We start from the raw sequence: 25,221 nt of genomic DNA, 5'->3' as shown, positions 1-25,221 counted from the left end.
GACCCCTTCCTGAATGAGTATCGATATCACGATGGTCGATCCTGAAAAAAAAAAAAAAAAAAAAAAAAAAAAAAAAAAAAAAAAAAAAAAAAAAAAAAAAAAAAACTTAAAATATACGGAGTAAGCAGAAATATGAATGAACTATCTGTCTATACTCTAGCAAGTTGAGTCGATAAATATAGCATCTTCACCGGGAGGTTAACGGTTAACCATCCTCTCCGCAAGCTGACAGTGAGACATCCTTTCTGTGCTGCGAAGTGGATCTCTGGATCTTAATCATCGGTACGGAGTACAGTGCATATTTTACTACTACTCCAGAGTACATACACAGTACGGAGTACAGAGTGCAAAGCAAGAAAAAGGAAACCCAATGGAAGAAAAAATGGAAGCCCTGCGGGTGGCACTAAGTCCTAAACAGTCGACTCCGGGGAACGCCGCCTGCAGGTGGGCGCGGATGGCGGATCCATTGATTGGTGACCATGGGTACTCGGGTCAAGACCCCAAATGGAAAGTGATCACTTGCTCCAGGGAAAGTTGACCGTGTGTCACATTGCCTCTTCCATCTTAGCGGCATACCCGAAATAAATTACATCCCCAATTCATCCATTCCTTGAGGGGCTTGCCATGTAACCTCGACATTTTTCCTGACAGAATTTCACCTAGTGCGACACCCCTCTGTCATGTTGTCAGACTAACTACTAGTACTTCGTAGCATCAGAGTCAACTAAGCTATTGTTCCATCCGCTGTCGACGGTCAAGAACGTTTTCTATCAACCGTCGGACGGATGAATTCCAAACTTTTTACACTGGATTCCTTCTCCTGTTTCACAACAGACGGCAAGAAAATGCACCGCCAGGGTCTTCGGTCTTGGCGCTGGGATTGATTGGTCGCCATGCCCCAGCCCTGTAGGTCGAGGGGCTAAAACAAACAGCATTCGCCAATGATATGACTGAGGTAAGGTGGGTCCAGGGATCAAAAAGGGTCTAGCAAGGAAAGGGGTCTTGTGGACCAGTGAGAAGAGACAGTTTCACGAAAGACCAAAGAATAATTCGGTACAGCAAATAGTGAAATGTATGGAAAAATCGGAAACAAAAAAAAAAAAAAAAAAAAAAAAAAAAAAAAAAAAAAAAAAAAAAAAAAAAAAAAAAAAAAAAAAAAAAAAAAAAAAAAAGAAAATTTCAAATGCAATTTCATTTTAATTGATTGTAAAAACAAAAAAGTGAAAGGCAAAAAAAAAGAAGAAAAGTTAAGGCAGACAGGGCTGTGCGGCTCTATTGTTAGTGAATGGACCCGTAAGAAATCTCGGTGTATTTTTGGAAAATTCCGTTCTGGTACGGGTCAAAACCATGCAGTGGTGATGATGTTTCTTGTCTCCTCATTACATATGTCGACTTTCTTTCTCTCTCTCTCCACAATCCATTGCTTTCTCTCTTTTCTTTCCCTTGCCTTCTCGTCTTTGCTGACTACTAACTGATCGACTGATTTACTTCTTTCTTTCGGATTCCCTTCTTTTTTTCCCCCTTCTATCTTTCGACTGTCTGTTTATCCTTAACTCGATTTTGGCCTTTTCTTGTTTTCTTTCCCTTTCCCTCACACCCCTCCGGAAATTACAACCACGCCAGCGTTTCCGATGGGCATCTCTTCATAACTCCTTTTTCTGGTGGCCGAAGTTGGATTGCGCTTCTATATTCAAAGAAACCTTTTTCCTTGCCATGTGGTGATCGCTTGGACCGCTAGATTAACGTCATGAAGCTCGCCAACACTCTACACGCCCTCCGCCATCGGTGGGTTCCCGTCTTCCACAAACTGCGGTCCTCGCCCGGGGAGGCATTCGATCTCTTCTGGGAATTTGCTCGCCGATATTTCTTCTCCCTCTCATTCATCTCGCTGTTTGGCGCCAAATTCCTTCATCTCTTCGCCCACCTGCACTCCCTCCCGCCGAGCAAGTTTATCCTCTGGGGCGTTACATTCTTCTTTCAAGATGTCATGATCTTGCTATTGTTCCGGACCCTCGCTCAGAGGGTCCCGTGGCGGTCCCTGGCCGTCGTGGGCGCGACCATCGTCATTCCGATCAGGTGCGTGTATCTTGATAGGTTGCTCTGACTGGACAGTTCTGAAATTAACGATCTTTTTCGCTGCCAATAGTTTGATGATGTCCGGAATGATGGCCTCGAATACCTCGTTCTACGTCGTGACCGGTGCCGAAATCCACTGGCGACAGGCCACATCCTTCCATGCCGACGCCGCCGCCATGCGGACCCTCCTGGAGGGATTGGCCGGTTTTCTCGTTGTGGAAGGTATTCTGCTGACAGTGAACTGGTTCGTGGCAGGATTCATTCATCGAATGACGGGTGGAATTTTGCACGTGTTGGCCTGGCCCATCCGCGTGTTGGTGGAGCGTCTGCGACCCTGTTTCCATCGCGCCTATGGTAGTGTCAGGCGCCAACCACTTCCGGACCCGGAGATTTACGAACAGATTGCGGTCGATGACTACCTGGACGCTAAGAGTGATGATGGAGAATCGGACCACCTGCTGAACACCGGGACTGGTAGCACGACCTCGACGGAGCGCAGGCGGACGGACACTCCTATGCGTCGATTTGTCGTGTTGGGTCTGTTTGGCTTGTTCCTGCTCCTCCGCTTCCTTCGTCCCTGGGCGCCGGCGTACATGTATCTCTCGGGCACCTTACCGTTGACCCCGTTCTTGGAGGGTGGACACCGGAAGTCTCCGGTGGACACGACGGCCTTACCGGGAGATTATGCCTGGCTAGAGGAGCGCTCATCCTTGCACCCTGCGCCGGGTTGGGACTGGATGCCGCAGAAGGGACTTCCCGGATTCTCTGATTGGGACAAGACCGACCGTTTTGCCCTTCACTACACACCGAGTATGGACCCTTTACAAATTTCCAACCGGGACAACCCAGTCCTCGATTCCATTCGACCCGTGCTCGAGGACGGCAGTGTTAAGATCAAACACGTAATCATGCTGAAGCTTGAGAGTACTCGCGGCGATGTCTTCCCCTTGAAGAAGGACTCGTTCATGTGGAATCGCATTGCGGAATCCCACAAGGATAAGCAGATCCCGCCCGAGATCCAGGAGCGTCTTTCCAACCTGACTCGCACCGCCGAGTGGCTGACCGGGTTTGACGCCGGATTCGAGCATAACGATTCGCTCCACGCCGACCGGAAGGCGTACGGCGGTATTAGCGCGCGCAACGCTCACACGACCGGTACCTACACGCTGAAGAGCTTGGTGGGTACGCTGTGCGGCGTGACCCCCCTGGTGACCGACTTCAACCGCGAATACAAACACCATATTTACCAGCCGTGCCTGCCTCACGTATTTAATGCGTTGAGCCAGCAACACGATATTACCAACCAGACGGACGACTTTACTGCGTGGCCGTGGCACTCCGTGTGGATGCAGTCGGTGACTGAAACCTACGATAACCAGGATAAACTGACTCCGGCTCTGGGCTACCATGACAAGGTCACCAAGGAGACGCTGGAAGACCCTAGCTCGAAGCACTACCCGGTCAAGTCGGAGGAAATCAACTACTATGGCTATGCGGATACCGAACTGCGGGATTACATTCGCGATGCGATCGATGATGCGGAGGCCAGCAACACTCGCCTCTTCCTCACCCATCTGACCGGCACCACGCATCATCCTTGGGGAATGCCACATGATGAGTATGAGGAGTTCTTGGGATCGTCATGGACCGGACACAACAATGACGTTAACCGCTACCTGAATACGATCGGATTCGGCGACAATTGGATCGCTGAGATTATTAGCATTCTGGAGGAGAAAGGCATTGCGGATGAGACGTTGATTGTCATGGCCGGTGATCATGGGCTGTCACTGCCGAACGACGGCGGCGTCACACCCTACGACAATCCCCATGTCGGCAGTTTCCACGTTCCCATTGTGTTTGCGCACCCGAAACTGCCTCCGGTCGAGGTTTCTACCCCGGTGAACAGTAATCAGATTGTTCCGACCATTTTGGACTTGCTGATTGAATCGCGGTCGTTGAGCGAAGGCAGCGGCCGTGCGGCGCGCGACATTCTATCCATGTATGAAGGACAGTCCATGCTCCGCCCCTTGATTCAAGAACAGGACGGAAAGCAGAACTGGCAGTTCACCGTCATGAACACTGGCGGTTCTTGGCTGGCAGTGCGTTCGGCGGCGCGACCGGCGTTCCGTCTGGTCATCCCATTGGTCGACGATCTGGAGTGGCGATTCACCGATCTGGAGAAGGATCCGATTGAACTCAAACCCATTAAGCACTTTAGTCTCATGGATATGGCCAATGACCTTGACCAGAAGTACGGACAGGACGTCGTGGACTGGCTTCGCGATGCTGCACATGTCACCGAGTGGTGGGTGCTCGATAATTGGCACCGCTATCGGTACATTCCCCAGATCAAGATCTCGAAAGACGGCAAGATTTCTAAGGGCAAGGACTCAGGTGGCAAGGGTTCAGACGACAAAGACTCCGATGATAAGGATTCCGAGGAAACGGAAGACTCGAAACGTTGAACGAGATAGTTCTGAGAGTGGGATTAGGAACTCCACTCAAGGACCTTTCCATATCATTTATTATATGACTAGATGGGCCTCACGGGCGCATCACCACCCAACCATATCCCGCGCGGAAAGGCAAACACATATGATTGCTGGGGACACACGCTCCCGTCGGACCCATGGGCCTTGGTGGTTAATTTTTTTCCGGAACGGCAGGACTGCTCTCTAGAGGAGAGGAAAGTCCCTGTACACTATCTACCGGTTTTTGTGTATAGACTACGATATTCTTTGTCGATAATAATCAATTGATACGCATGATGATGGCTCCCATATGATGTATAGGTATTTATAAATTGGGCTGTGGCACGAGCCCCGTAGGTTTCGTGAGATCTTCCAAGACTAGGTCGGCATTTCTTTTCTTCAACAACCGTCTTGATGATGAATTCTGCAAGCCAAGATTTTCCGGCAATTTATCTGGCACAGCTCCCAGGACTGCCGCTGCTTATCTATGGCTGATATAGGCGCCGATCACTCTGAAACTATACCCTTTCATTAATAATGTCTGCAGTTTAATTGCTCCAGCAGCACATCCAATGTGGTGTCTCATCCTTTGCGTTTCATGCCAAGTCTCCGTGTCTGTCGCGAAACGGCGTCTGGCCGCCGTGTCGTGGTGTCAACTATGATAACATTATTTATCCGCAACACCAGTGCCGTGCTTCTCATGTGATGGCAAGAGGCAATTAATATCGGATCCCGGCTGAATGTTCTCTATTCTGCCATTTTAACAGTAATCCCTGCGGTCTGCACGCTTTGGTGGAGAGCATTCCACAACCCCGATTGGTACATCCCTTGCGTTATCCAGTCAAGATGGAAAAACGCCATCAAGCCAAGAAACGCTACAGTATCAGTTACGATACTACTGAGCCCGGCAATGTCCCTGCAATATGGATCCGCGGGCCGGGTGTCGAACCATCTCTATCGGGGCATTCTTCCTGGTGTCGTCCGTGGGTGCCATCGTATATCTAGGGCTCGACCCCGCCAATGTAAAATGCTGCCATTCGTCTTCAGAGCCTAAGCCTTGGGCACTTCTCATCATGAAGCTCGTTAACCGTTTGCTCGCTTCATTCCTTTCAGTGAGCACCGGTGAGTGGTAGACTATTGAGCTAACGTGGTTTGTCTTCGTCTGACCCTTTGGTAGTGTTGCAGTCATGTTGGGCCCAGTCCGGCACACCGGTTGCCTACACGGATTCTGAGACGGGCATCACGTTTGACACGTGGTCGGTACCTGCTGGTACGGGTACGGGTGGTCTCGTCTTCGGTGTAGCCCTGCCGGGTTCGGCGTTGACTACTGATGCGACGGAGTTCATCGGTTACCTGGTGAGGATATCTAGTATCCGCTCTGAAGTGGCGCTAAACATTCTGATGTTCTAAGCAATGTGCATCCCAAAATGCCTCATCCGCTGGCTGGTGTGGCATCTCCTTGGGTGGTGGCATGAACAACAATCTCCTGTTCCTGGCGTATCCGTACGAGGACACCGTTTTGACTTCTCTGCGATTCGGCTCGGGGTATAGCATGCCCGGAGTCTATACCGGCGACGCCAATGTCACCCAGATCTCCTCGAGTATCAATGCTACTCATTTCACTTTGCTCTTCCGTTGCGAGAATTGTCTGACCTGGGACCAAGATGGTCAAACCGGAAACGCGACCACAAGCAAGGGTAGGTTAGTCCTGGGATGGGCGCAGTCTACGGAGAGCCCGTCGAACCCGTCCTGTCCGGACAATATCAGCTTGGTACAGCACGACAACCAGGGTATTATCTCGGCCACTTTGGATGAGAATGCAGCCAGTGAGTCATACGAGGACTGGGTCAAGCTGGCTAACAAGACTGTTCCCGGGGATTGTTCTGGTGACGGTGGCGGCGGAAACGAGCCCACTCCCGTTCCTGTACCTGACGGGGCTACATACGACTATATCGTCGTTGGTGGAGGTGCGGGAGGTATCCCTGTCGCCGATCGGCTCAGTGAGGCTGGACACAGTGTGCTCCTGATCGAGAAAGGCCCTCCATCATCGGGACGCTGGGGTGGCACCATGAAGCCCAGCTGGTTGGACGATACTAACCTGACGCGATTTGATGTCCCTGGACTGTGCAACCAGATATGGGTCGACTCCAACGGTATCGCCTGCAGTGATACCGACCAGATGGCAGGTTGTGTGCTGGGTGGAGGCACCGCTGTTAACGCGGGATTGTGGTGGAGGGTAAGCCGTGCGCAGATACGATGTTTGGGCCCATTACTGACAATCTCCAGCCAAACCCTGTGGACTGGGACTACAACTTCCCCGAGGGATGGCAGTCATCCGATATGCAGTCTGCTGCTGACCGCGTCTTCTCGCGGATCCCGGGCACCACAACCCCCTCCACCGACGGAAAGCTTTATTACCAGCAAGGAGCCAATATACTGGAATCAGGCTTGCAGTCCGCAGGATGGTCATCTGTGACGCTCAACGACGTCCCGGCCCAGAAGACCAAGACCTTTGGTCACGCACCATTCATGTTCTCTGGAGGTGAGCGCGGAGGGCCCATGGGGACGTATCTGGTATCGGCTAGTGAGAGGGATAATTTTGCCCGCTGGTCGAACACGACTGTCAAGAGGGTTGTTCGTGAGGGCGGACGTATCACCGGGGTTGAGGTCGAGGCAACCCTCGATGGTGGCTATGCGGGTACCGTCAACGTAACTGCTAACACGGGCCGTGTCATTCTTTCTGCGGGAACCTTTGGAACGCCCAAGGTCCTTATGAGAAGTACGCTTAGTCTGACGATATTGTTAAGGAGTTATAGCTAATAGTGTATAGGTGGTATCGGTCCGAAGGACCAGCTGTCCGTGGTCAAGAGCTCTACTGACGGGGAGACGATGATTGCCGAATCGGAGTGGATCGAACTTCCGGTTGGCGAGAACCTCGTCGATCATGTCAATGTGAGTGCTTAGTGTATCGGGAGAGACCGATATAATGCTAATACGATGCTTACAGACTGATGTTGTGGTGACTCACCCTGATGTTGTCTTCTATGATTTCAAAGCGGCATATAAGACCCCCATCGAGAGCGACGCGACGAGCTATCTGAGTATGTAGTCATGACCGGAAGAATTGTCCGATACTAACGTTGGTAGACGATCGAACCGGGATCTTCGCCCAGGCTGCGCCTAATATTGGTCCTATGTAAGTTGTCCGTCAACCAAACCCGTTATGACACTAACGTGTGTAGAATCTTCGACGAAGTCACCGGTTCTGATGGCATCAAACGTCAGATACAGTGGACTGCTCGGGTGGAAGGCGGTCACGATACACCTGACGGACGTACGTTTTGACTATTATGTGAAATATTAGTGCAAGATATTAACCGCCTTGTAGACGCCATGACCATCAGCCAATACCTCGGTCGCGGCTCAACCTCGCGTGGCCGCATGACCATCACCGCAGGACTGGACACGGTGGTCTCGACACTGCCATTCCTGCGGGACGAGAGTGATGTCAGCGCTGTGATCCAGGGAATCCAGAACCTGAAGAGGGCCCTGAACGGAACGGGACTTACCTGGACCTACCCTGCTCGGAACACTTCTATCGCTGAGTTTGTCAAGACTGTGAGTAGTGAATTCTGGAAGGTAGTTCGACGTAACTGACACCGATAGATGCCAATAACCGCCGGAACCCGCCGGGCTAACCACTGGATGGGTGAGCTGCGATTATACCTTGTTGAATGACGTCGCTAACTATGATAGGAACCTGCAAAATAGGTACAGACGATGGCCGCACCGGAGGCAGCGCCGTTGTTGATCTGAATACCAAGGTCTACGGAACGGACAACCTGTTCGTCGTGGATGCTAGTATTTTCCCGGGGATGATCACTACTAATCCCTCGGCTTACATTGTCACGGTCGCGGAGCACGCAGCTGAAAAGATTCTAGCGCTGTGATGGGTGCATGTTCTCGTTGCGCTGAGTTCTATAAATTGCTATTCTGGTTAGTATAGTTGTTTTCTATATCAATAGAAAAAAAAGACTGTCTATGCAGTTCATTCCACCTTCTGTACCTTTTGAAAACACTTGCATTATGCTCCTCAATTTGGACAACGTCATCTAGTCTTGCCGGTGTATCTACGCATTCATCTGACTTGATCATAGCGAGCATACTCTTTTCTGGTGGTATACTATACACGTCCTGCGTAGTGACACGTTCTATATGTTGAGCCGCGCAGACGAAGTATCGGATCACCTCAGAGAATACCGAAACCCTGAATCCTGTAAAAGAATAAACTGAATGATTGTTAGTGGCATGTCGCCAGGTAGCTGCAGAGTAAGAGTCAATTCAGTCCTTGTCGAATCAGGTCATGCAATGACTCTCTGTCTACCTCGAAAGAGACAGCGGACGGCGATAATTACAAGGCACAAGATTAAGAGGATGGGGACCGATTGCTGTGCACAAGTCTTCCTTTTCTTTATTCAAATAGGCCGCCTTCTAGGCGACGTGAAACCAGTGTAACGGTGTTGGAACCTGGTGTGGCACATTCGCCCATTGTATGCCACAATTCAAAGAAACAAGACTCCCTGCCTGTACAACTGTACTAGAATAGAAATTTTTAGGTCCAATCCTACTGTTAATTCCAAATCTATCCCGTGCCCTGAGGGACGTGGACCAATCTCACCCAGCCATCCTCTGTTGTGGTCTCTTGGCGAGTGAAGTTAGATTCTAGTCCAGACCCAGTAAATGGAACAAGAGCTTCTTAGACTCGTTTGGCTGAGCTACCGATACTTAATAAGCTAGAGAGGTAGCACAGCACACAGTCGGCAATTGGAATTTTATAAGTTCGACGTATTGGCGGGCCCCTGTCAGCGCTAGACATGGAGCTCCCTGCTGCACGGCATCAGTCTCTATTGCAATACCAAATATCTTGTCTTAGACTACGATGGGCAATACAACACCACCAAGCAATAGTGAGAGCCGGCAATGGGTGATCAAGGTCGCTGCGTGGCCACTGTTCAGTGTGTGCACAATCCTAGTCGCACTGCGGATCTGGACTCGTGCTCGCATTGTTCGGCCTCTAGGGTGGGATGATGCCTTTATTGTATTGGCCATGGTAGGGTTGCCAATAACTATGAATGGATGTCTTCTGACAGTGGCAGGTCTGCGCGACGGCGGAAAGCATTTTCACGACCATCAGCGTGCATCATGGTACCGGACGACATACTGTCGAACTCACTGAGACACAGCGCATCCTGAGCGCCAAGTTCAACTGGATGTCGCAGGGGTTCCATGTAATGGCGACGAACTGGGGTAAAACATCTGTTGCGTTGTTTCTGCTACGGATTATGGGGAAGGCCAAGCATCACCAAGTAGCCATCTATGGAGGGATCACTCTCCTGACCGTTATCAATACGGTGTCTTTATACACTATGTATGGCCAGTGTACCCCCACCAATAAACTTTGGGATGAGAGTATCGAAGGGTCGTGCTGGCCGCCGACAGTGCAGAAGAATTATGCCTTTTTCCAAGGGTGTATGTATTGGTTTATCCTATTTTAACCGTGTTACTGATCATACAGCGGCCTCCGCGTTCTCGGACTTCGCGCTCGCTATTTATCCATTAAGAACCATTGCCGGACTGCAGATGGCCCGTAAGGCGAAGATTGGGCTGAGTTGCGTGCTCTCGCTGGGAATCGTGTAAGTATTTTTTGCTATGGTGGACGTACCATAATCTGATCAAACAGCGCCATGGCTGCTGCCATTGTCAAGACCATCAACATTTGTTCACTGACCGAACGAGCCGATTTCCCATGGGACACGGTTGACCTTTCAATATGGACCTCCATCGAGCAGTATCTCATTATTCTCGCCGCATGCATCCCCGCCATGACACCCTTGGTCAACATTCTGCTCCACAAACGCCCTTCTAAAAGGAACACTGCCCGCGCCCGAACTTCCTCCGGTAACCAATATGGGCGCCGCCAAGGGCATGCAGAGTTTGGTGGTCGCAGTCTGGATTATGCCCTAGGTACTTATGGAGATGCTTGGGCTACTGCACGGAGAGACAAGGGTGATGGTGATAGTGAGGACCCGATCATGGATGAGGAGGCGAGCCAGGGGATAATGAAGACGACGGAGATCCATATCCAATCTGACGTGGATGTCAATCAGCGGGGGCTCTAGAGACGAGTCTCTGTGCGTCGCAGAACGTTCTAGGAACTAATATCGTAATCTTTCCATTGGCTCATGTATTTGTCATGCTTGGAGGGCTGAGTTACTTGATGTTTGTGGGTTGCCATCCGGATGTTTTGTTCTGGCTATGATTCGTCTATTGATAATGAGACTATGCTTATGGCCCCTGGACTTACATGTTGTAGAACCATTTGATTGTCTTGGCTATGCTACGCTACTGCGTTCCAATACTACCTACCTGCGAACATGTAAGCTTTTTATAGTGGCAAGTGTTAGATGTTCTGGGAAGATCATCTGGTATTTGTCATTCGAGTAAACGTTAAGCCCGACTGCTGAACCGTGGAAACAATGATGAGGTCCCTATAGATAGTTTTCATCCTCCGGCCTTTCTTGGTTAACCGTCGGGATCCCCGTTTTACCACCGACGCTAGAGCGTGTTAATTTTCCGACTCAACTATAACCTCCGAATAGTATCTTGGTTCAGATCACCTCCGTGAGGTTTCAAGTCTTTCATCATCCTGTGTTCGTCTAACGTACACTTGTAATACCGCGCCTAGACCACAGACGAGATGCATTAGGAACTTGGCATTAGTAGTTACCCTCGGCCCACTGTCCAACCATGTTGACTTTCGTGTCACAAGGAGGAAATGCAACACAAGGAATAAATTTATAACTAAAGACTTATGATCTGCAAGATCGGCTTCCATCTTTTCCTTCCCATTTTCCTTCCCTCTTAGCTCATGGGCCATTGCCTTCATAGTTGCGAGAATTATACCTCGGAGACCGCGCAATGGATGCTAGACACTCTTCGCCAGAGACTCCAGACACCGAGAAGGACCGGCCGGTAGTCGATCTGGAGGAAATTGGGGAGCGCGAGGGCTACATGCTTTACACGTCGCGTACCCAGAATCAGAACCTAAAAACTACAGATGATGGCCAGACCGTGCTCATCCCGCAGCCCACAAACTTTCCTCATGATCCGCTCAACTGGTCGCCGTTCAGGAAGAATCTTATTCTTTTCGTTATTTCGGCGACTGCGTTTCTGCCGGACTATGGGAGTGCTACGGGTGCGGTTACGCTTATCCCACAGGCTAAGTAAGAGTCTGGTCATTGACATATGTACAAGAAATGCTGACTGAAATCAACGCTAGACAGTGGAATATGACAGAAGACCATGTCAACCATTCACAGGCTGGTAATATCTTTATGCTGGGTGTCGGCGGTCCCGTCGTTGTCGCTCTGTCTGCATACTTCGGTCGTCTTCCGGTGCTGTTCTATTTTGTGTTGTTGGCACTTGCTACCGCAATCTGGTGCACTGCAGCGCAATCGTTCGAGTCATTCATGGTATGTCCGCTTGGGAATTCACAGCGAGGAATCCTGACAAGTCCAGGCTGCCCGGATCCTCAATGGATTTTTCTCCACGGTTGCACAAGGAGTAAGTGGCCAAGATGCTCTTTGTCTGCGCACAAACCCTAACCCTAACAGGGTGGCCTCATGTTCATCAAAGACATGTTCTTCTTGCATGAACAGGCTCGCAAAATCAACATCTGGTCCGGATCCATCATCCTCTCGCCCTATCTGGGCCCGATGTTCGCAGCCTTCATAACAAACACCCAGATCTGGCAATGGGCTTTCGGTTTATACAGTATCGAAACCGGTCTCTGTCTAATCGCCATCATTCTCTTCGTCGAGGAAACATACTACGATCGCAAAACTCACCAGCCAGAACTAATCCCCGATGCTCCACGATGGAAACGCATGCTGGGCATCCAGCAGCGGCGCAGCGGATACATCATTAACACCCCGAAGGATGCAATCATGCGTCCAATCACCGTAATCATGAAGCCGGTAGTACTGCTATCCACGATTTACTACATGCTTACTTTCGCCTGGGTGGTAGGTGTCAACACGACACTCTCCATCTTCGTAGGCCCATTATATGGCTTCGGTCCCAAGCAAATCGGTAAGTACATACACCATCCCCTTCAAAACCACCAATCCTATACAAACTAACAGAAACAGGGTTCTTCTACTTCACCCCTGTCATAGCTGCCATCCTCGGCGAACTAACCGGCCACTGGCTCCACGACTACCTCGCCAAACAGTCCACAAAACGGAACAAAGGCCGTCTAGAGCCCGAAGCCCGTCTCCTCGCCATCTGGTTCGCAACACCCTTTATCCTAGCCGGTATAATTCTACTCGGCTTCGCCCTCGAAGGCGCATACCACTACATGCTCACCGCATTGGGATGGGGGTTGTACGTCTTCGGCATCATGATCGTCACTGTCGCCATTAATACCTACGTGCTTGATAGCTACCCAGAGGCGAGTGGGGAGGTTGCTGCGTGGGTTAACTTTGGACGCACGACTGGTGGGTTTATTGTTAGTTATTTTATGGTTGAGTGGGCGAATAAACAGGGTGCAAGGAGGCAGTTTGGGACTATGGCGGGGATTGTGGCGGGGGCCGTTTTGATTGTTTTGCTGTTGCAGGTTAAGGGGAAGGGCATGAGGGGGTGGGCTGGGCCGGTGAATTTTAAGACGGGTTGACCTTATCTTGCTATCTTACTGGGTGCTGTTGGGTTGGTGGTGGTGTTTAGATTGTATAATTGGATAGAGTGTGTTTTGAGAATGGTATTGAGTTTGGCATTCGTGTGCGAGGCCTTCTGTTAAGATCTAGTATACGTATGGGTTTCATGATCCGTGGTTCTTGGAAGTATAGTCATATAAAAATAGTTCAATTGAATTGATTCAAGTATGCAAACGCAACTCAGAAAGAATTCACTATGCAAGCCAACACTTCTCCACAACCAACGGCAAACGCAAGACCCGCAAACCTAAGAATAAGCCTGGATGGCAGTATCAAACCCGGCATTCAACTCTGTCGTCTTAGTAGCAAGTGTATCCTTATCCACAGCGGTCGCCTTATTCTGCAATGCCGTGGAAAGAGTACCAGTCTTGGCCCTGAGGTTAACCAGATTCATTCTCACAATGGCACCTATCCTCACTTCATCGACGAGCGGTTTCTAGAACCATATTAACATTGCCTCTCCACTACAAACAATATAGACACCAAGAAAAGAGGAAAGCAAATGCCTTCTAAACCAAGGTCACAAGTGCAGTCCGAATATCCGGCTCCAACCCTAACAAAGCTTTAGTCGTAGTAGCACTCTCATCTACTGTGAACGGCGTAGCGGCGGTAGTGTCCCTCGTCGCTTGCTCGAGGTCCCTTTCTACGGCCGTTTCTTTCACCTGGATATCTAGCGCTGCGGGGATTCCACCGTTGTAGGCTACTATGCTTTGTGTGAGGGTGGATAGGTCGGTGGTTATTTTGCTGAGGTCGTTTACTACGGCTGTTGCGTCGCGTGTGAGATGGGCTGGGATTGGGGTGGAGGTTGTTAGGGTTAGGAGGAGGAAGGTGAGGAGTGGTTGAATGATGTACATTTCTGTATCCTTTTTGTCTTATCAGATGAGGTAGATGAGGGTGTGTTTAGGGTGGGGGTTGGTTGTGTATATCTAAGTGGATGGTGTAGTTCTTTTATAGATATGATGGAAATGTGCCGGCTCGGTGTATTATGTGGTTGCTTGTTATATCTTGGTGTCAGATGGTGTGCTGTGTTACGTCGAAGGGTAAGCTTGGCATTTGAATATGATCTTGCGATTAGCAAGATTGTTGTTCTTATTTGGCTTGGGGTAGCAGCATGCAGTGGTTTGTGGGATGGAGGAGAGATTCCTCTCTGTGCTTAAGGTATAGAGGTATTGCATGTAGTATACGCGGGCTGGGAAGTAGTATATGAATCAAGGAGTACAAAGACAGGGCTTGAAACCGGTCAGACTACGGTTAAGGGCACAGTACTATGCTATCATTTGGACTCTATCTGGGATACATGGGGTGGACATGTGGAGAGAATTGAGCGTTCCATTCTGTAGGTAAATATTCCATTGACAGAGACGTAAGGTTGTTTGATACAAGCTCTACAGCATCTGGGAAACTGCATGCTAGTGTGTAAATGAATCAAGTAGTTGTAAAGATTGTGGGATATAGTGTTATGCTCTTTCAAAAGGCAATAGAAACTTATGCTTTCATCGCCAGTAACTCTCGGCACTGTCGAACTCAAAGTCCAGCCCCAGATGGTTTGCAAAGCCTCTGCAAGTTGCGATGTAGATACAGTGTGGTAGCCAAAAAGCAGGCCAAGGCTTCATCGTCAAGAAATAACGGGCAATTGATTCCATCCTACTACAAAATATGGGGAACTGATAACAACATCCAACTGCCATCATTGGGTAAGTAGGTATCTGCGCGGGCAATCCCGGCGCCTCGTGCGGAGAAGATATCGGAAGTCGCCGTATTGAATGATATAAGAATTATGAGTCGGCCAAGGTGTTTTCGAGATCCTTCAAAAGCCTATGCCTGACACCCACAATTTCCAACCAAGTACCAACGACTCCCCACCATAAAATGTCTCCCCTGACCGACGAGCAATTATCCGCAGCCGCCAACGCATGTCTGGAGCTGCAGAGAACCGGCCAAGACATCCACTCAAAACGGCCGTTCGCCGCGTTGCTTCTGGCACCGGATCATACCACCGTTCTGATGTCCTCCTTGTCGCTGTCGCATGTCAGACACGCTGAGGCCGAACTAGCCCGCAACGCGGCTGATAACTACGCGTGGGACTATCTAGCCAAAACGACTCTCATCTCCACTTGGGAGCCTTGCGCAATGTGCGCGGGTACGATTTACTGGGCAAACATTGGACGTTTGGTGTACCTGGCGTCGGAAAAGACTCTCCAAGGGCTCATCGGTGAGGGGAACACTGAGAACCTCACACTAGATTTGCCATGTCGAACCGTCTTTGCAAGTGGCCAGACGAAAGTGGAAGTCATTGGGCCCGTGAGTGGGTGGGAGGAGAAGGTGGTGCAGGATAGCCAAAGGTATTGGGGAAAGGAGAAGTAGTAGGATTTATATATTCGAATAATTGTGAACGGTTCTTGTGTAGAAACTTTGCGACTTTCCCTTTCCAGAATAAGATAAGACTAGCTCAGGGCTACTTCTTGCTCAGGGATTAATCCCGGAGTGTGGGGAGCTGAAGAAATACATATACTGAGCACTCCCTGAGTACTCAGAGAGAGTGTTGACCCGAAGCTAAAGCAATCCAGAATAATTTTAAAGTAATCTATAATCACTCCGCTTAGCTCTCTGGCAGACGGACTCTACTTTGTATAGCTAACCAAAACTTATAGCGCTAAGTCCATCCTCTTTAACTGGTTGAGGCCAGAAATATCCACAATACCATTACATTTATAACAAAGATCCACTCTATAAGTAGTAAATAATGGGCTTAGACTGGCGTTTGGACTGACAACCATCTGGCCTCGAATTCCAGATGATCATGAAGGCAACGACTTCAATAAAAGCACAAGCAGCCTAATTCAGTGTGAACCACTCATCATCTTCTGAGACCAACGAAAATACATACCAAGACATTATAGAAACGGAACCCTGGGGGATTGGCTTTCCTCACGAGCAGTCACTTACCCCATATGCGGCACCACTAGCTCCCATAACAAAGAAAGTCCAGTATACCGCGAGCACCATTTGATAATATGGATTGAAGAATGCCCATAACTTCTGGTGGCATAGCAGCTGCCTAACATCTTCCAGAGACTCTTGACGAGATTCGCTTCGAAGTGGTGGACTTTCAACGGTGGACATTCTGAAATGGTCGGTTTAAAAATCCACTTGTTTCGATACCTAGCGGGTAGAGTGAAATTAACGTCGGGGGACCGCTGAGTGCGAAAGACTAGAGTTTCCTGAGCATTTTACCCTCCTCAAGTTTCAGACAAAGGCCATGTTGGTCTAGTTCTGAATTCACACTCTTGAGAGTGGGGAAACTCTGAGATTTTGCGGACTGCGTCCCGGTCGGCGATTTTTCGCCGATGCCTTAGAGTCGACCTCACATCACAGAGGCGGGACGCGCGGCCTCTCGGACACAATGCCGAGGTAGTAGAGGTAGTTAGAGGGAGTAGGTATATCTCCGCCGAATTCAGTACCATCACTGCGGTCCAAATCTGCCTCCCCCTCATTATTTGCCAACACAGTGGTTTCTAAGATTCATCCAAGCACGCATCCAACCCTTCACGGCATGGGTTCGATTGCTAATAACATGCCTGAGCGTGAATGGCAAGATATCGTTGCTCGCAAACGCGGAGATCAGGCCCAGGCAATAGAAGCCTTTTTACAGAAGCACCCGAGGACAAACCCTGCCAGTGATGAAGGCGAAATCTGTTCTTTAGGACACGAAGGTCTGCTGGACTCACTTACTCGGGGTAAAATAAAAGCTGAAAGTGTAGCACTGGCCTACATCTATAGGTAGTTTGACTCGGAGAGGTTCAAGGAAGCGTATAACTGATATTCAAATCTTAGGGCAATAGAGTCGCATCAAAAGGTAGAACCACGACTGTATCAATTACAACAAAGGGGTTCTAACCGGCGATAGACTAATTGCTTAACCGAGCTTCTGTTCGACCAGGCTCTTGAACGATCCCGTGAGCTGGATGAGTATCTCCATCGGCAAGGCAAGCCGATAGGTCCGCTACATGGATTGCCGATTTCCCTCAAAGATCAATTCAATGTCAAGGGCTTTGACTCGACTTTGGGTTACGTGGGCAGGGCATACTCTCCCTGCACCGAGGATGCGACCCTTGTCACTATCTTGACCCAGCTGGGCGCTGTGATTATTGCCAAAACAAATATCCCACAAAGCATCATGGTAGGTAATAATGCTTAGTTCATTATATATAGAGATAGATATTACAGGGAACTCATTCTCTTTGCAGATGGCAGAAACTGAGAATCCCCTCTGGGGACTTACCGTCAACCCAAATGACCCTTCGTTTACCCCAGGTGGTTCATCTGGAGGTGAGTCTGCCTTACTCGCATGCAAAGGCTCCATGATTGGTTGGGGAACCGATATCGGGGGTTCTATCCGAGGGCCATGTAGTATGATGGGCTTGTATGGGCTTAAACCGAGTGTAAGCTCCGCAGGGAAAGCTCATCAAGTCGCAATGCTAACAATATCTACCAGAACGGCCGTCTCCCATACTATAATGTTGCTGTATCTACCGAAGGGCAAGAGCATGTCCCATCCGTCATCGGGCCTATGGCACGATCATTGCACTCACTTACTGAAGTCACCAAAGCTGTGATTGACTCGCAGCCCTGGGACCTGGATCCACGATGCATCCCTTTACCGTGGAGGCCTGCATTGTACCAGGAAGTCCAGTCTCGCCCATTGACTATTGGTGTTATCTGGGATGATGGTGTCGTCAAAGTTCATCCACCCATTCAACGGGCACTCGATCATCTTGTTTCGAAGCTGAAGTCGGCTGGTCATGAAATAGTTACTTGGGATCCAGTAGGCCATGCAAAGATTATTAACATCCAGGTAGGTCTTTTGTGCGGTGTTACAGAAGAATTATTGTTTCCGTTCTGTTCTGATTATGCTTGTAAGGACCAATACTACACAGCTGATGGTGGCGAAGATATTCGCCGTGACATTGGTGTTTGCAACGAGCCCTTCTTACCATACGTGAAATCCTTAGTTGATAGGGGAAGCCCTATCTCTGTCTATGAATATTGGCAGCTCAATCGACAGAAGCTAGGTTGTCAGAAGATGTATCTTGATCTGTGGAACAACACTCGAGGGCCGATCTCTGGGTGCAAAGTGGACGTGCTCCTTGCCCCGGTAATGCCACATCCAGCAGTGCCCCATCACTCCTGTCGGTAAGCCAACCTGAATTCTTCGACTCAAATCTCTTATTAATAAGGCATGGAAATAGCTGGGTTGGATATACAAAAGTATGGAACTTCCTTGACTATCCAGCTCTCAGTTTCCCGGTCACAGCGGTTTCGAAGGACATTGATATGGCTGATCCTTCGTATCAGCCTCGTAATCCGATGGATGAATGGAATTGGCAGTTGTATGATCCAGACAGGATGAATGCTCATCCGATTGGGCTACAAATTATCGCTCAGAGACTCGAGGAAGAAAAGGTTTTGGCAGCAGCGAAAGTTTTTGAAACCTTGCTTAATGATTAGACAAGGTTGGTAGAAAGAGAAGATCTTATTGCATGCTTGGTCTTTGGGAGTTAATGCGACAGATATTGTTGGTGAGGATAATACGTTGAATCTTATCGCGTTTCTCACTACAGCCAGTACGTCGTTGGCTAGGCATATACAAAGCTCTGCCTCATCAAATCGTTTAATTCGCTCGATTTCTCTCATCCCTACGCCTGATCCCCTTCTCGAAGAGATGAGGTAGAATTGCCTATATCGCTATATTTTATTAATCTAGGGAACGCGGCAATGCGCTAACATACCTACTAGCTGAGATCTTAGCTGGTTTATAGAGGTAAATAGGGGCTTGTCCAGCTCCCTCGAATATTGCTCATATAGTAATCTATAGCCATAGGATAGGGCCCCTGAATCCTTCAGTTTTAAAATACCTATATAGTATAGAATAGTCTATACTTTATAATATAAATACTACTACTCTTTAGTCCTATCCTAGATCCTGTAGATACTAATCATATAATACACACTTCCTGAAAATCACCATGTTAAGATATTACCTTTTTCTCATATACTCTGGAAATTTGGCTATCTAGATACTTTCTTAATATACATTCCCATTGCTAGATTCTACATTTTAATACAAAAGTTACTATCATATCCAGTAACTTTACTCTTTCTGTCTATTAGTCTCTACTTCTATTTGTCGATTTTTGAACTGGTTGGTTGTACGTTTTGCTTCCACTTCGCGGTACCAGACAACCCACCTTAATAAAGACTATTGAATCAGAAAATCTCATACTAGGGCAATAACAGTATAATCGTCAATGCCCAAGTAGAGCTCGGAATATAACTGAGCGTACATACGAAGTGCAACAGCAAGAATGGGCAAGAACCATAGGATCGTGGTCACAGTAATGATCACCATGGCTGTACCAGTGATGTCGTAGTTCTCATTATACATAATACAACCTTTTAGTGGTGTCGGAATGCTAACAGGCAGCGATATATATATAAGAGAAGTATTTGATGGGTGTATTTGCCCACACACGGACCACACCATGGTGGATTGCTTGCCCTTCAACCGTCATGCTATACTCAACGGGGATTGCGCATTGATAATGGATCTTACCTGCCACAACAATGTATCTTATTGCTGTTATCTTGAACGAATGATATTGTTCTAATTTATAACGTCGTCTCTCCCTTCATTTTGGCCCCCGAACCTAGCTCCACCCCGCCCCTCTTAACCACTTAGCTCCGGGCCTAGCAATCACTATGATTGGTAGTTGTTAGCTAGTCGACAGCTATTTATTCCTGTAATTTGGGCCATTCAGCGATTGATGAAGATCCCAAACTTTCCTACTTCTAGGCAAACCAAGCCATCGCTAGCCGCGCCATCATCAGGCCGTTGCTCAAGCCTCATTTTTGCCGACGAGCCTAAACTGGTTGAACGATAAGTGGTGTCCCTCTGGGCCTCTTTCTTCGCACCTTCATCAGAAACGGTCTTGGGTAATCACCGTGAAAGCATGTTTCTGCGCTCGCTAGGCGTACTGCCTGTGTTGGCGGGGTTGAGTGGTGTCAGTGTCCACCATTTGCTGTATCGCCATGGCGAGTGGGATTTAAAGGGAGTTGACATGGTCATCTTCTACATGATTCTGACACTTGCTCTGATCGCGTTGCAATACTCATCGATCCTCCCCCTAACCGAAGTCCTCCAACGGCCCAACTGGGCTTGGGATATTGTGAAGTACCATATTCTGGGTGTTTATACCAGCATGTTGCTTTATCGCGCAGCATTCCATCGCCTCAATCGGTTCCCTGGCCCGTTTCTTGCCCGACTTTCCAACTTCTACGTGACTTCGCTGGCAGCCAAGAAGTTACATCTCTATGAGGAAACTGAGAGGCTGCATGAGAAGTATGGCGATTACGTGCGAATAGGTCAGTGCTTACCCAGTTCCATCCTATCTGTGTTCCGCCTATTCATTAGATGGCATGTACAGGTCCAACCGAGTTGTCAATTAGAGATCCCGCAGCTGTCAAGCTGATCTATGGCTCGTCAGCCAAGGTTGCCAAGGGTGTATGGTACACCTGTAGTGAGCCTCGCATATCCCTTGAGACGGTCAGAGATAAGAAAGCACATGCGATGCAGAGGAAAGTATGGGGCCAGGGGTTTAGCTCACAAGGTACGAGACCACTCAAAGCTGTGGATAGCACACAAGCTAAACCTTGCCCCACCCAGCGTTGAAACATTACGAGCCGCGTCTCTCGTCCTATACGGCTCAACTTCTTACTGCGATAGACAGCCATCTAGGGCAGTCGATGAATGTGACGCAATGGTTTAACTATTTTTCATTTGACGTGATGGGTGATCTGGCATTTGGCAAGGCGTTTAATATGCTGGCAGAAGGCAAAGACCAGTACTTTCTCACGCAGCTACGGGGTAATATGAAAGCAATTGGTCTTACTAGCCATCTGTCATGGATCTTTCCATTTTTCAAGAGAATCCCAGGTTTAAACGCTGGGTATTTGAAAAACCTACAGTGGCTCGCAGAGCAGGTGGATTGGAGGATCAAGGTGCATTTCCTCCTAAATAATATTAATTAAACCCGGGGCTAAACAATTCTTGGAGACAGAATCCGCCTCACAGTCCTGACATCTTTTCATGGGTTCTTCAGGGATACGAAAATGGCCCTATGACCAAGCAAGACTATGCCAACCTTACGTGTGATGCTGAGCTCATCTGTGTTGCTGGAAGGTACATACATACATACAACCGCCCTGAACGAAAGGAGTAGGACGCGTGGAACTAATGAAGTTATAGCGACACGACATCCGCCACATTGACCAATATGTTCTTCCACCTTGCCAAAGATCAAACTCTTTATAAGACGCTTCAAGCTGAGCTGGATGCGCTGGAAGATTTGACACAGGAGAGCTTAACAGAGGTCAAGCTGCTCGAGGCAGTGACCAATGAGACTCTTCGTTTGCATCCAGCTGTACCTTCCGGGCTTCAGCGATTAACTCCACCAGAAGGGCTACAAATTAATGATACCTATATCCCCGGAGATGTCATGGTTTGTATACCGATGCATTCTTTATTTAGAGGTGAGTGGATATCTTCTAAGCACCCATCACTATACTGAGTGTTCGACTATGTCCAGATGAGCGTGTATTCCCGCAACCGACCGAATTCATTCCTGAACGCTGGACTACCAGACCCGAGCTCGTCAAAGACCCATCAGCACTGTTCCCGTTTGGGGGTGGTATGTATTATTATACATTCTGAACAGAACGCATGGCTGACTTGAATCTTTAGGGGCGTATGTGTGTGCAGGAAAGCAGCTTGCCTGGATGGAAATCCGCCGAGTGGTTGCAGAGATAGTAACGCAGTATAATGTCACGTTTGCACCTGACCATAGTGATGATGCATTTCTAGATGCCGCGGTTGATGCGTTTACAATCGTCCCGGGTCCTTTGAAATTGACCTTCCAGAAAAGGTAGAGACCAGCGTGGTACCTCCCTTCGACTCTTGACGCAGAGACATCGAAATTAGTATGTTTTGACACAAATTCCATACCTTTGGCGATGCACGAAGAGCACACTAGACGAAGACGCGATAGCTCTGAAGGTGTAGTGGTGACCAAGGTGGATTTATGATTCGCGGTAAGTAAACATACATTAGATTGTTTCGCGACCTGCTCAATTTGAGGAAAGAATGGACGATAGGCTTATCCGTCGCATTGATTAGCAGTTAATGTACAAGTGGTGTATATAAATCTATGATACATTCTATATAGAACGAACATTACATTGTAACCGGTTTGGCTTCCGCTTCCGCTTCCGGGATATTCCCCCCATTCTCCAAGGCTCGGCCATAGTTAGACTTGGCACCGTATTGATCATCATGCTTTTTGGACATGAAAAGGACAATAGTACTAAGGTCATGATTAGTACCAATGCGCTTATAGACCGCGTCTATATAGCCGAACATACCTAACAACAGTGGCGACCCAGCCGGGCCACGCTAGAACCACCGAGGCAACTGCCTTGGGATTGGTTCTGTACGCTGAAATGCTGGTTAGCTCCACTATCGTAGGGAATCAGATCCAAGCGTCCTGAATTCAACTGGGAACATACCTAGAGCAGGTTTCTTCTCGGCCTCGGACCAGAACTTTCTCGCAGAGGCGGCATCTGTACCAGTGATATCGGCACTATACATGGCAGTGATAACCTAGTCTTTCTATGAGTATCCTGAGAATTGTGACCGACAAGCACTTGGTTCATAGCATACCGTCATGACAAGAGCGGAGCTGAGCATCATTACCGAGACGACCACCGCACATATTTTCCATGCTAATCGGACAGATGGACTTTCGTATCTGTCGGGCCAGAACAGGTCGAAAAAGAATGCTGCGCCGAAGATCGTTGCCACGGAGATTCCCACAAAGATATTATACGAGGCCGCGCCGATGAAACTGTTATTATGGATCTTGACGCCGGGGTGTTGTCCCTGGATGTTGCTTTGTTGGTCGAGATAATCTATGGGTCGATGAATGGATGAGATTAGTATACAAAACCTTAGCTAGAACAGCGTCTTGAAAGAGGCTTGTATGTACCTGATAAGGCAGCTGTTCCCACCGACTCGGAACATACACAGAGGATCATGGCTAGTTGGTAGACAATCATCCTTGTGCGCCGTAGGTGGTAGATGCGATTGAACATATATTTCCCCTTGAACTTGGAGAATTGGATCTCGTGGAGATCTAGACCCCAAATCACAGCCATATCGGGGAGTTTACCACAACCAAGGTATCACAGTAAGGGTTTAAAGTATGAAATAAAATAAATAATCATAACACCAGAACTTATAGTGAAAGAACAAGTACACCGAGTTGAAATGAAATGATCTTGCCAAGTCTAGTCTATGCAGTATAGAAACGATGGGGATATGGCTTGGCATATAAGGAAGGGGTTGGTCACCCACGAGGGCTAAGTAGGAAGGTCTCCGATGCTGTATGGAACGGATTTCATGTCATCATATGGCGATCCATTATTTTCCTGCGTGTTGATCTGCCGAGAAGATGATGAGATGGCTGGCGTTAAACTTGTTTTCAGGGCTGCGACGGGAGCGGTCGGGAATGACGTCAGCCACGTCGGGTCCCTGATGCTTGTCCTGGATCTAATTCTGTTTGTCTTGTTTGACGAATTGTTCTGCTCCAAATGATCCATCGACAGTGAGAACCACCAACTCTGAGGCAAACCTATCACTCCACCAATGTCGCCGTGTCATGCACCACGGACGATCCTGTAGCTGTGGCACAGTGCTTCGTATTCCCATTCCTCACGGCCACGGGTTCAAGTCCCAGCTTCCCTCTCAACAATCTTGGCAGACGTCCATCAATAACATCCACTGTGAAGCCCTCGATATTATCCATGCGTGATAAGTTCCTCTGTATTTGAGACCAGTGGCCCTCTCATGGTGAAGGCATCTACGAAGTTCTTTTGGCATTCCCAGACTCACACGATTGTAACAAGTGCGACGAACAGGTGCATGGTCTCAAACACCCGGAAGGTCTTACCAGGCGGCAGAAGAATCTGTAGGACCAAGCACTCCATGAATGCTATTTTAACCAAGAGAGATGACTGCATGTGGCATATTGGAAGCTTGTCCCTATCCTAGCATCTGCCACTGTTTCTTTCGCGAAACACCCTACTTAGAAGGTAGCTAGAATCCTATTCTTCTTCTGTTCTAGCCTAACTAACGATAAATGCAAGAGGTGTAACCTGTACTGATGCCTAATTCACCCATATGGCAGATCAAATCTCTTGCCGGTTATACTAGACTCATTAACGATATTCTTAAACGTGGCTCTAGTGCTTAATCAATCCGGAGGCTAGAAGAATGATGCGCAACGTTCCACGCAGAAAGGTTTATACCCTACCACGTCGACCTTTACCCGCAACAACATTCACTACTAAAGAATGAAACAGTTGTGCCATTCGTATAGTATCAAATAGCTCGGGAGAGCTACGAACCGTTTTAGAGCAAGGCTCGCCCCACCATCCTTTCAGCCCTAACCAAACGTAGAAAATGTACGTGTTTTTCCGAGAGAGGACGATATACAAGCCTCTCGGCAGTTCCGCCGACGTATTTTAGCCCCCAATTTCCAACTTATCCCGACTCAGCAGGGCACAGTTGAGATGTTTGCGGTGCGAAGCCTTGCAATAACCGAATCTAGTTAGAGATCCGCAGGGCTTGTGATCAATACAGAAGTGATTCCGTTTTGCAATAAAGAAATTAGTCCCCAACGTCGTGCCAAGAGATGCTTAGCATGGCTCAATTGTCCTATGCGGACCATCCTATTGCTAGCGCGCGATACAAGCTTCTTGCAGTGAGTCTGGGTGTTGGGGGG

The 25,221-nt window shown here is 48.6% G+C and overlaps 11 protein-coding genes across 11 annotated transcripts; 7 read left to right on the top strand and 4 right to left on the bottom strand.

The window, feature by feature from the left end:
• Positions 1-893: 893 nt before the first annotated feature.
• Positions 894-4,544, top strand: BDV38DRAFT_270225 (sulfatase domain protein; the record flags this gene model as incomplete). The annotated part of the gene is made up of 4 exons (XM_032057113.1): positions 894-906; positions 971-1,053; positions 1,754-2,076; positions 2,147-4,544. 4 exons carry the CDS (start codon positions 894-896, stop codon positions 4,542-4,544), a joined length of 2,817 nt encoding a protein of 938 aa, XP_031915101.1.
• Positions 4,545-5,473: 929 nt separating this feature from the next.
• BDV38DRAFT_281595 (cellobiose dehydrogenase) lies at positions 5,474-8,500 on the top strand (the record flags this gene model as incomplete). Its single annotated transcript, XM_032059592.1, has 11 exons — positions 5,474-5,672; positions 5,728-5,906; positions 5,962-6,786; positions 6,837-7,329; positions 7,381-7,502; positions 7,558-7,651; positions 7,698-7,746; positions 7,793-7,884; positions 7,939-8,168; positions 8,217-8,259; positions 8,307-8,500. The coding sequence occupies 11 exons, from the start codon at positions 5,474-5,476 to the stop codon at positions 8,498-8,500; spliced, it is 2,520 nt and encodes an 839-aa protein (XP_031915100.1).
• Positions 8,501-9,489: 989 nt separating this feature from the next.
• On the top strand, positions 9,490-10,729 carry BDV38DRAFT_291756 (uncharacterized protein; the record flags this gene model as incomplete). The annotated part of the gene is made up of 4 exons (XM_032061821.1): positions 9,490-9,660; positions 9,707-10,079; positions 10,126-10,243; positions 10,291-10,729. 4 exons carry the CDS (start codon positions 9,490-9,492, stop codon positions 10,727-10,729), a joined length of 1,101 nt encoding a protein of 366 aa, XP_031915099.1.
• Positions 10,730-10,976: 247 nt separating this feature from the next.
• BDV38DRAFT_291752 (major facilitator superfamily domain-containing protein) lies at positions 10,977-13,284 on the top strand (the record flags this gene model as incomplete). Its single annotated transcript, XM_032061820.1, has 5 exons — positions 10,977-11,833; positions 11,890-12,082; positions 12,129-12,173; positions 12,224-12,701; positions 12,761-13,284. The coding sequence occupies exons 1-5, from the start codon at positions 11,529-11,531 to the stop codon at positions 13,282-13,284; spliced, it is 1,545 nt and encodes a 514-aa protein (XP_031915098.1). The 5' UTR covers positions 10,977-11,528.
• Positions 13,285-13,571: 287 nt separating this feature from the next.
• Positions 13,572-14,265, bottom strand: BDV38DRAFT_291750 (cell wall mannoprotein 1 family protein; the record flags this gene model as incomplete). Its single annotated transcript, XM_032061819.1, has 2 exons — positions 13,840-14,265; positions 13,572-13,760 (listed from the first exon to the last, which is right to left on the bottom strand). Exons 1-2 carry the CDS (start codon positions 14,176-14,178, stop codon positions 13,572-13,574), a joined length of 528 nt encoding a protein of 175 aa, XP_031915097.1. The 5' UTR covers positions 14,179-14,265.
• A 911-nt stretch (positions 14,266-15,176) lies between these two features.
• BDV38DRAFT_291748 (nucleoside deaminase) lies at positions 15,177-15,688 on the top strand (the record flags this gene model as incomplete). Its single annotated transcript, XM_032061818.1, has 1 exon — positions 15,177-15,688. The coding sequence occupies exon 1, from the start codon at positions 15,194-15,196 to the stop codon at positions 15,686-15,688; it is 495 nt and encodes a 164-aa protein (XP_031915096.1). The 5' UTR covers positions 15,177-15,193.
• Positions 15,689-16,145: 457 nt separating this feature from the next.
• BDV38DRAFT_243450 (uncharacterized protein) lies at positions 16,146-16,617 on the bottom strand. Its single transcript, XM_032054224.1, has one exon. The coding sequence runs from the start codon at positions 16,445-16,447 to the stop codon at positions 16,253-16,255; it is 195 nt and encodes a 64-aa protein (XP_031915095.1). The 5' UTR covers positions 16,448-16,617; the 3' UTR covers positions 16,146-16,252.
• Positions 16,618-16,839: 222 nt separating this feature from the next.
• On the top strand, positions 16,840-19,014 carry BDV38DRAFT_58093 (amidase). Its single transcript, XM_032063583.1, has 7 exons — positions 16,840-17,104; positions 17,159-17,180; positions 17,232-17,504; positions 17,572-17,766; positions 17,820-18,179; positions 18,246-18,517; positions 18,574-19,014. Exons 1-7 carry the CDS (start codon positions 16,878-16,880, stop codon positions 18,830-18,832), a joined length of 1,608 nt encoding a protein of 535 aa, XP_031915094.1. The 5' UTR covers positions 16,840-16,877; the 3' UTR covers positions 18,833-19,014.
• Positions 19,015-20,334: 1,320 nt separating this feature from the next.
• On the top strand, positions 20,335-22,481 carry BDV38DRAFT_291746 (cytochrome P450; the record flags this gene model as incomplete). Its single annotated transcript, XM_032061817.1, has 7 exons — positions 20,335-20,746; positions 20,809-20,991; positions 21,048-21,382; positions 21,442-21,563; positions 21,630-21,913; positions 21,970-22,071; positions 22,125-22,481. The coding sequence occupies 7 exons, from the start codon at positions 20,335-20,337 to the stop codon at positions 22,307-22,309; spliced, it is 1,623 nt and encodes a 540-aa protein (XP_031915093.1). The 3' UTR covers positions 22,310-22,481.
• Positions 22,482-22,499: 18 nt separating this feature from the next.
• Positions 22,500-23,885, bottom strand: BDV38DRAFT_243445 (uncharacterized protein). The gene is made up of 5 exons (XM_032054223.1): positions 23,425-23,885; positions 23,100-23,347; positions 22,946-23,039; positions 22,802-22,874; positions 22,500-22,743 (listed from the first exon to the last, which is right to left on the bottom strand). Exons 1-5 carry the CDS (start codon positions 23,591-23,593, stop codon positions 22,614-22,616), a joined length of 714 nt encoding a protein of 237 aa, XP_031915092.1. The 5' UTR covers positions 23,594-23,885; the 3' UTR covers positions 22,500-22,613.
• Positions 23,886-24,085: 200 nt separating this feature from the next.
• On the bottom strand, positions 24,086-24,689 carry BDV38DRAFT_243443 (uncharacterized protein). Its single transcript, XM_032054222.1, has 3 exons — positions 24,625-24,689; positions 24,344-24,529; positions 24,086-24,287 (listed from the first exon to the last, which is right to left on the bottom strand). Exons 2-3 carry the CDS (start codon positions 24,455-24,457, stop codon positions 24,183-24,185), a joined length of 219 nt encoding a protein of 72 aa, XP_031915091.1. The 5' UTR covers positions 24,458-24,529; positions 24,625-24,689; the 3' UTR covers positions 24,086-24,182.
• Positions 24,690-25,221: the final 532 nt, after the last annotated feature.

This window comes from Aspergillus pseudotamarii (assembly GCF_009193445.1).
Source record: "Aspergillus pseudotamarii strain CBS 117625 unplaced genomic scaffold BDV38scaffold_18, whole genome shotgun sequence".
Taxonomy (NCBI): Eukaryota; Fungi; Ascomycota; class Eurotiomycetes; order Eurotiales; family Aspergillaceae; genus Aspergillus; species Aspergillus pseudotamarii.
The sequence above is the reverse complement of the archived record's forward strand: the minus strand, read 5'-3'. Positions and strand labels throughout refer to the sequence as shown.

Coding starts and splice junctions, on each gene's coding strand:
- BDV38DRAFT_243450 (XM_032054224.1), bottom strand. CDS start 16,447: ATGTCCACCGTTGAAAGTCCACCACTTCGAAGCGAATCTCGTCAAGAG.
- BDV38DRAFT_58093 (XM_032063583.1), top strand. CDS start 16,878: ATGGGTTCGATTGCTAATAACATGCCTGAGCGTGAATGGCAAGATATC. Junction 17,767..17,819: donor TGTATGGGCTTAAACCGAGT/GTAAGCTCCGCA, acceptor AATATCTACCAG/AACGGCCGTCTCCCATACTA. Junction 18,518..18,573: donor GTGCCCCATCACTCCTGTCG/GTAAGCCAACCT, acceptor GCATGGAAATAG/CTGGGTTGGATATACAAAAG.
- BDV38DRAFT_243445 (XM_032054223.1), bottom strand. CDS start 23,593: ATGGCTGTGATTTGGGGTCTAGATCTCCACGAGATCCAATTCTCCAAG. Junction 23,348..23,424: donor GGGAACAGCTGCCTTATCAG/GTACATACAAGC, acceptor ATCGACCCATAG/ATTATCTCGACCAACAAAGC. Junction 22,875..22,945: donor CGAGAAGAAACCTGCTCTAG/GTATGTTCCCAG, acceptor CCAGCATTTCAG/CGTACAGAACCAATCCCAAG.
- BDV38DRAFT_243443 (XM_032054222.1), bottom strand. CDS start 24,457: ATGCAGTCATCTCTCTTGGTTAAAATAGCATTCATGGAGTGCTTGGTC. Junction 24,288..24,343: donor CCATGCACCTGTTCGTCGCA/CTTGTTACAATC, acceptor AGATGCCTTCAC/CATGAGAGGGCCACTGGTCT.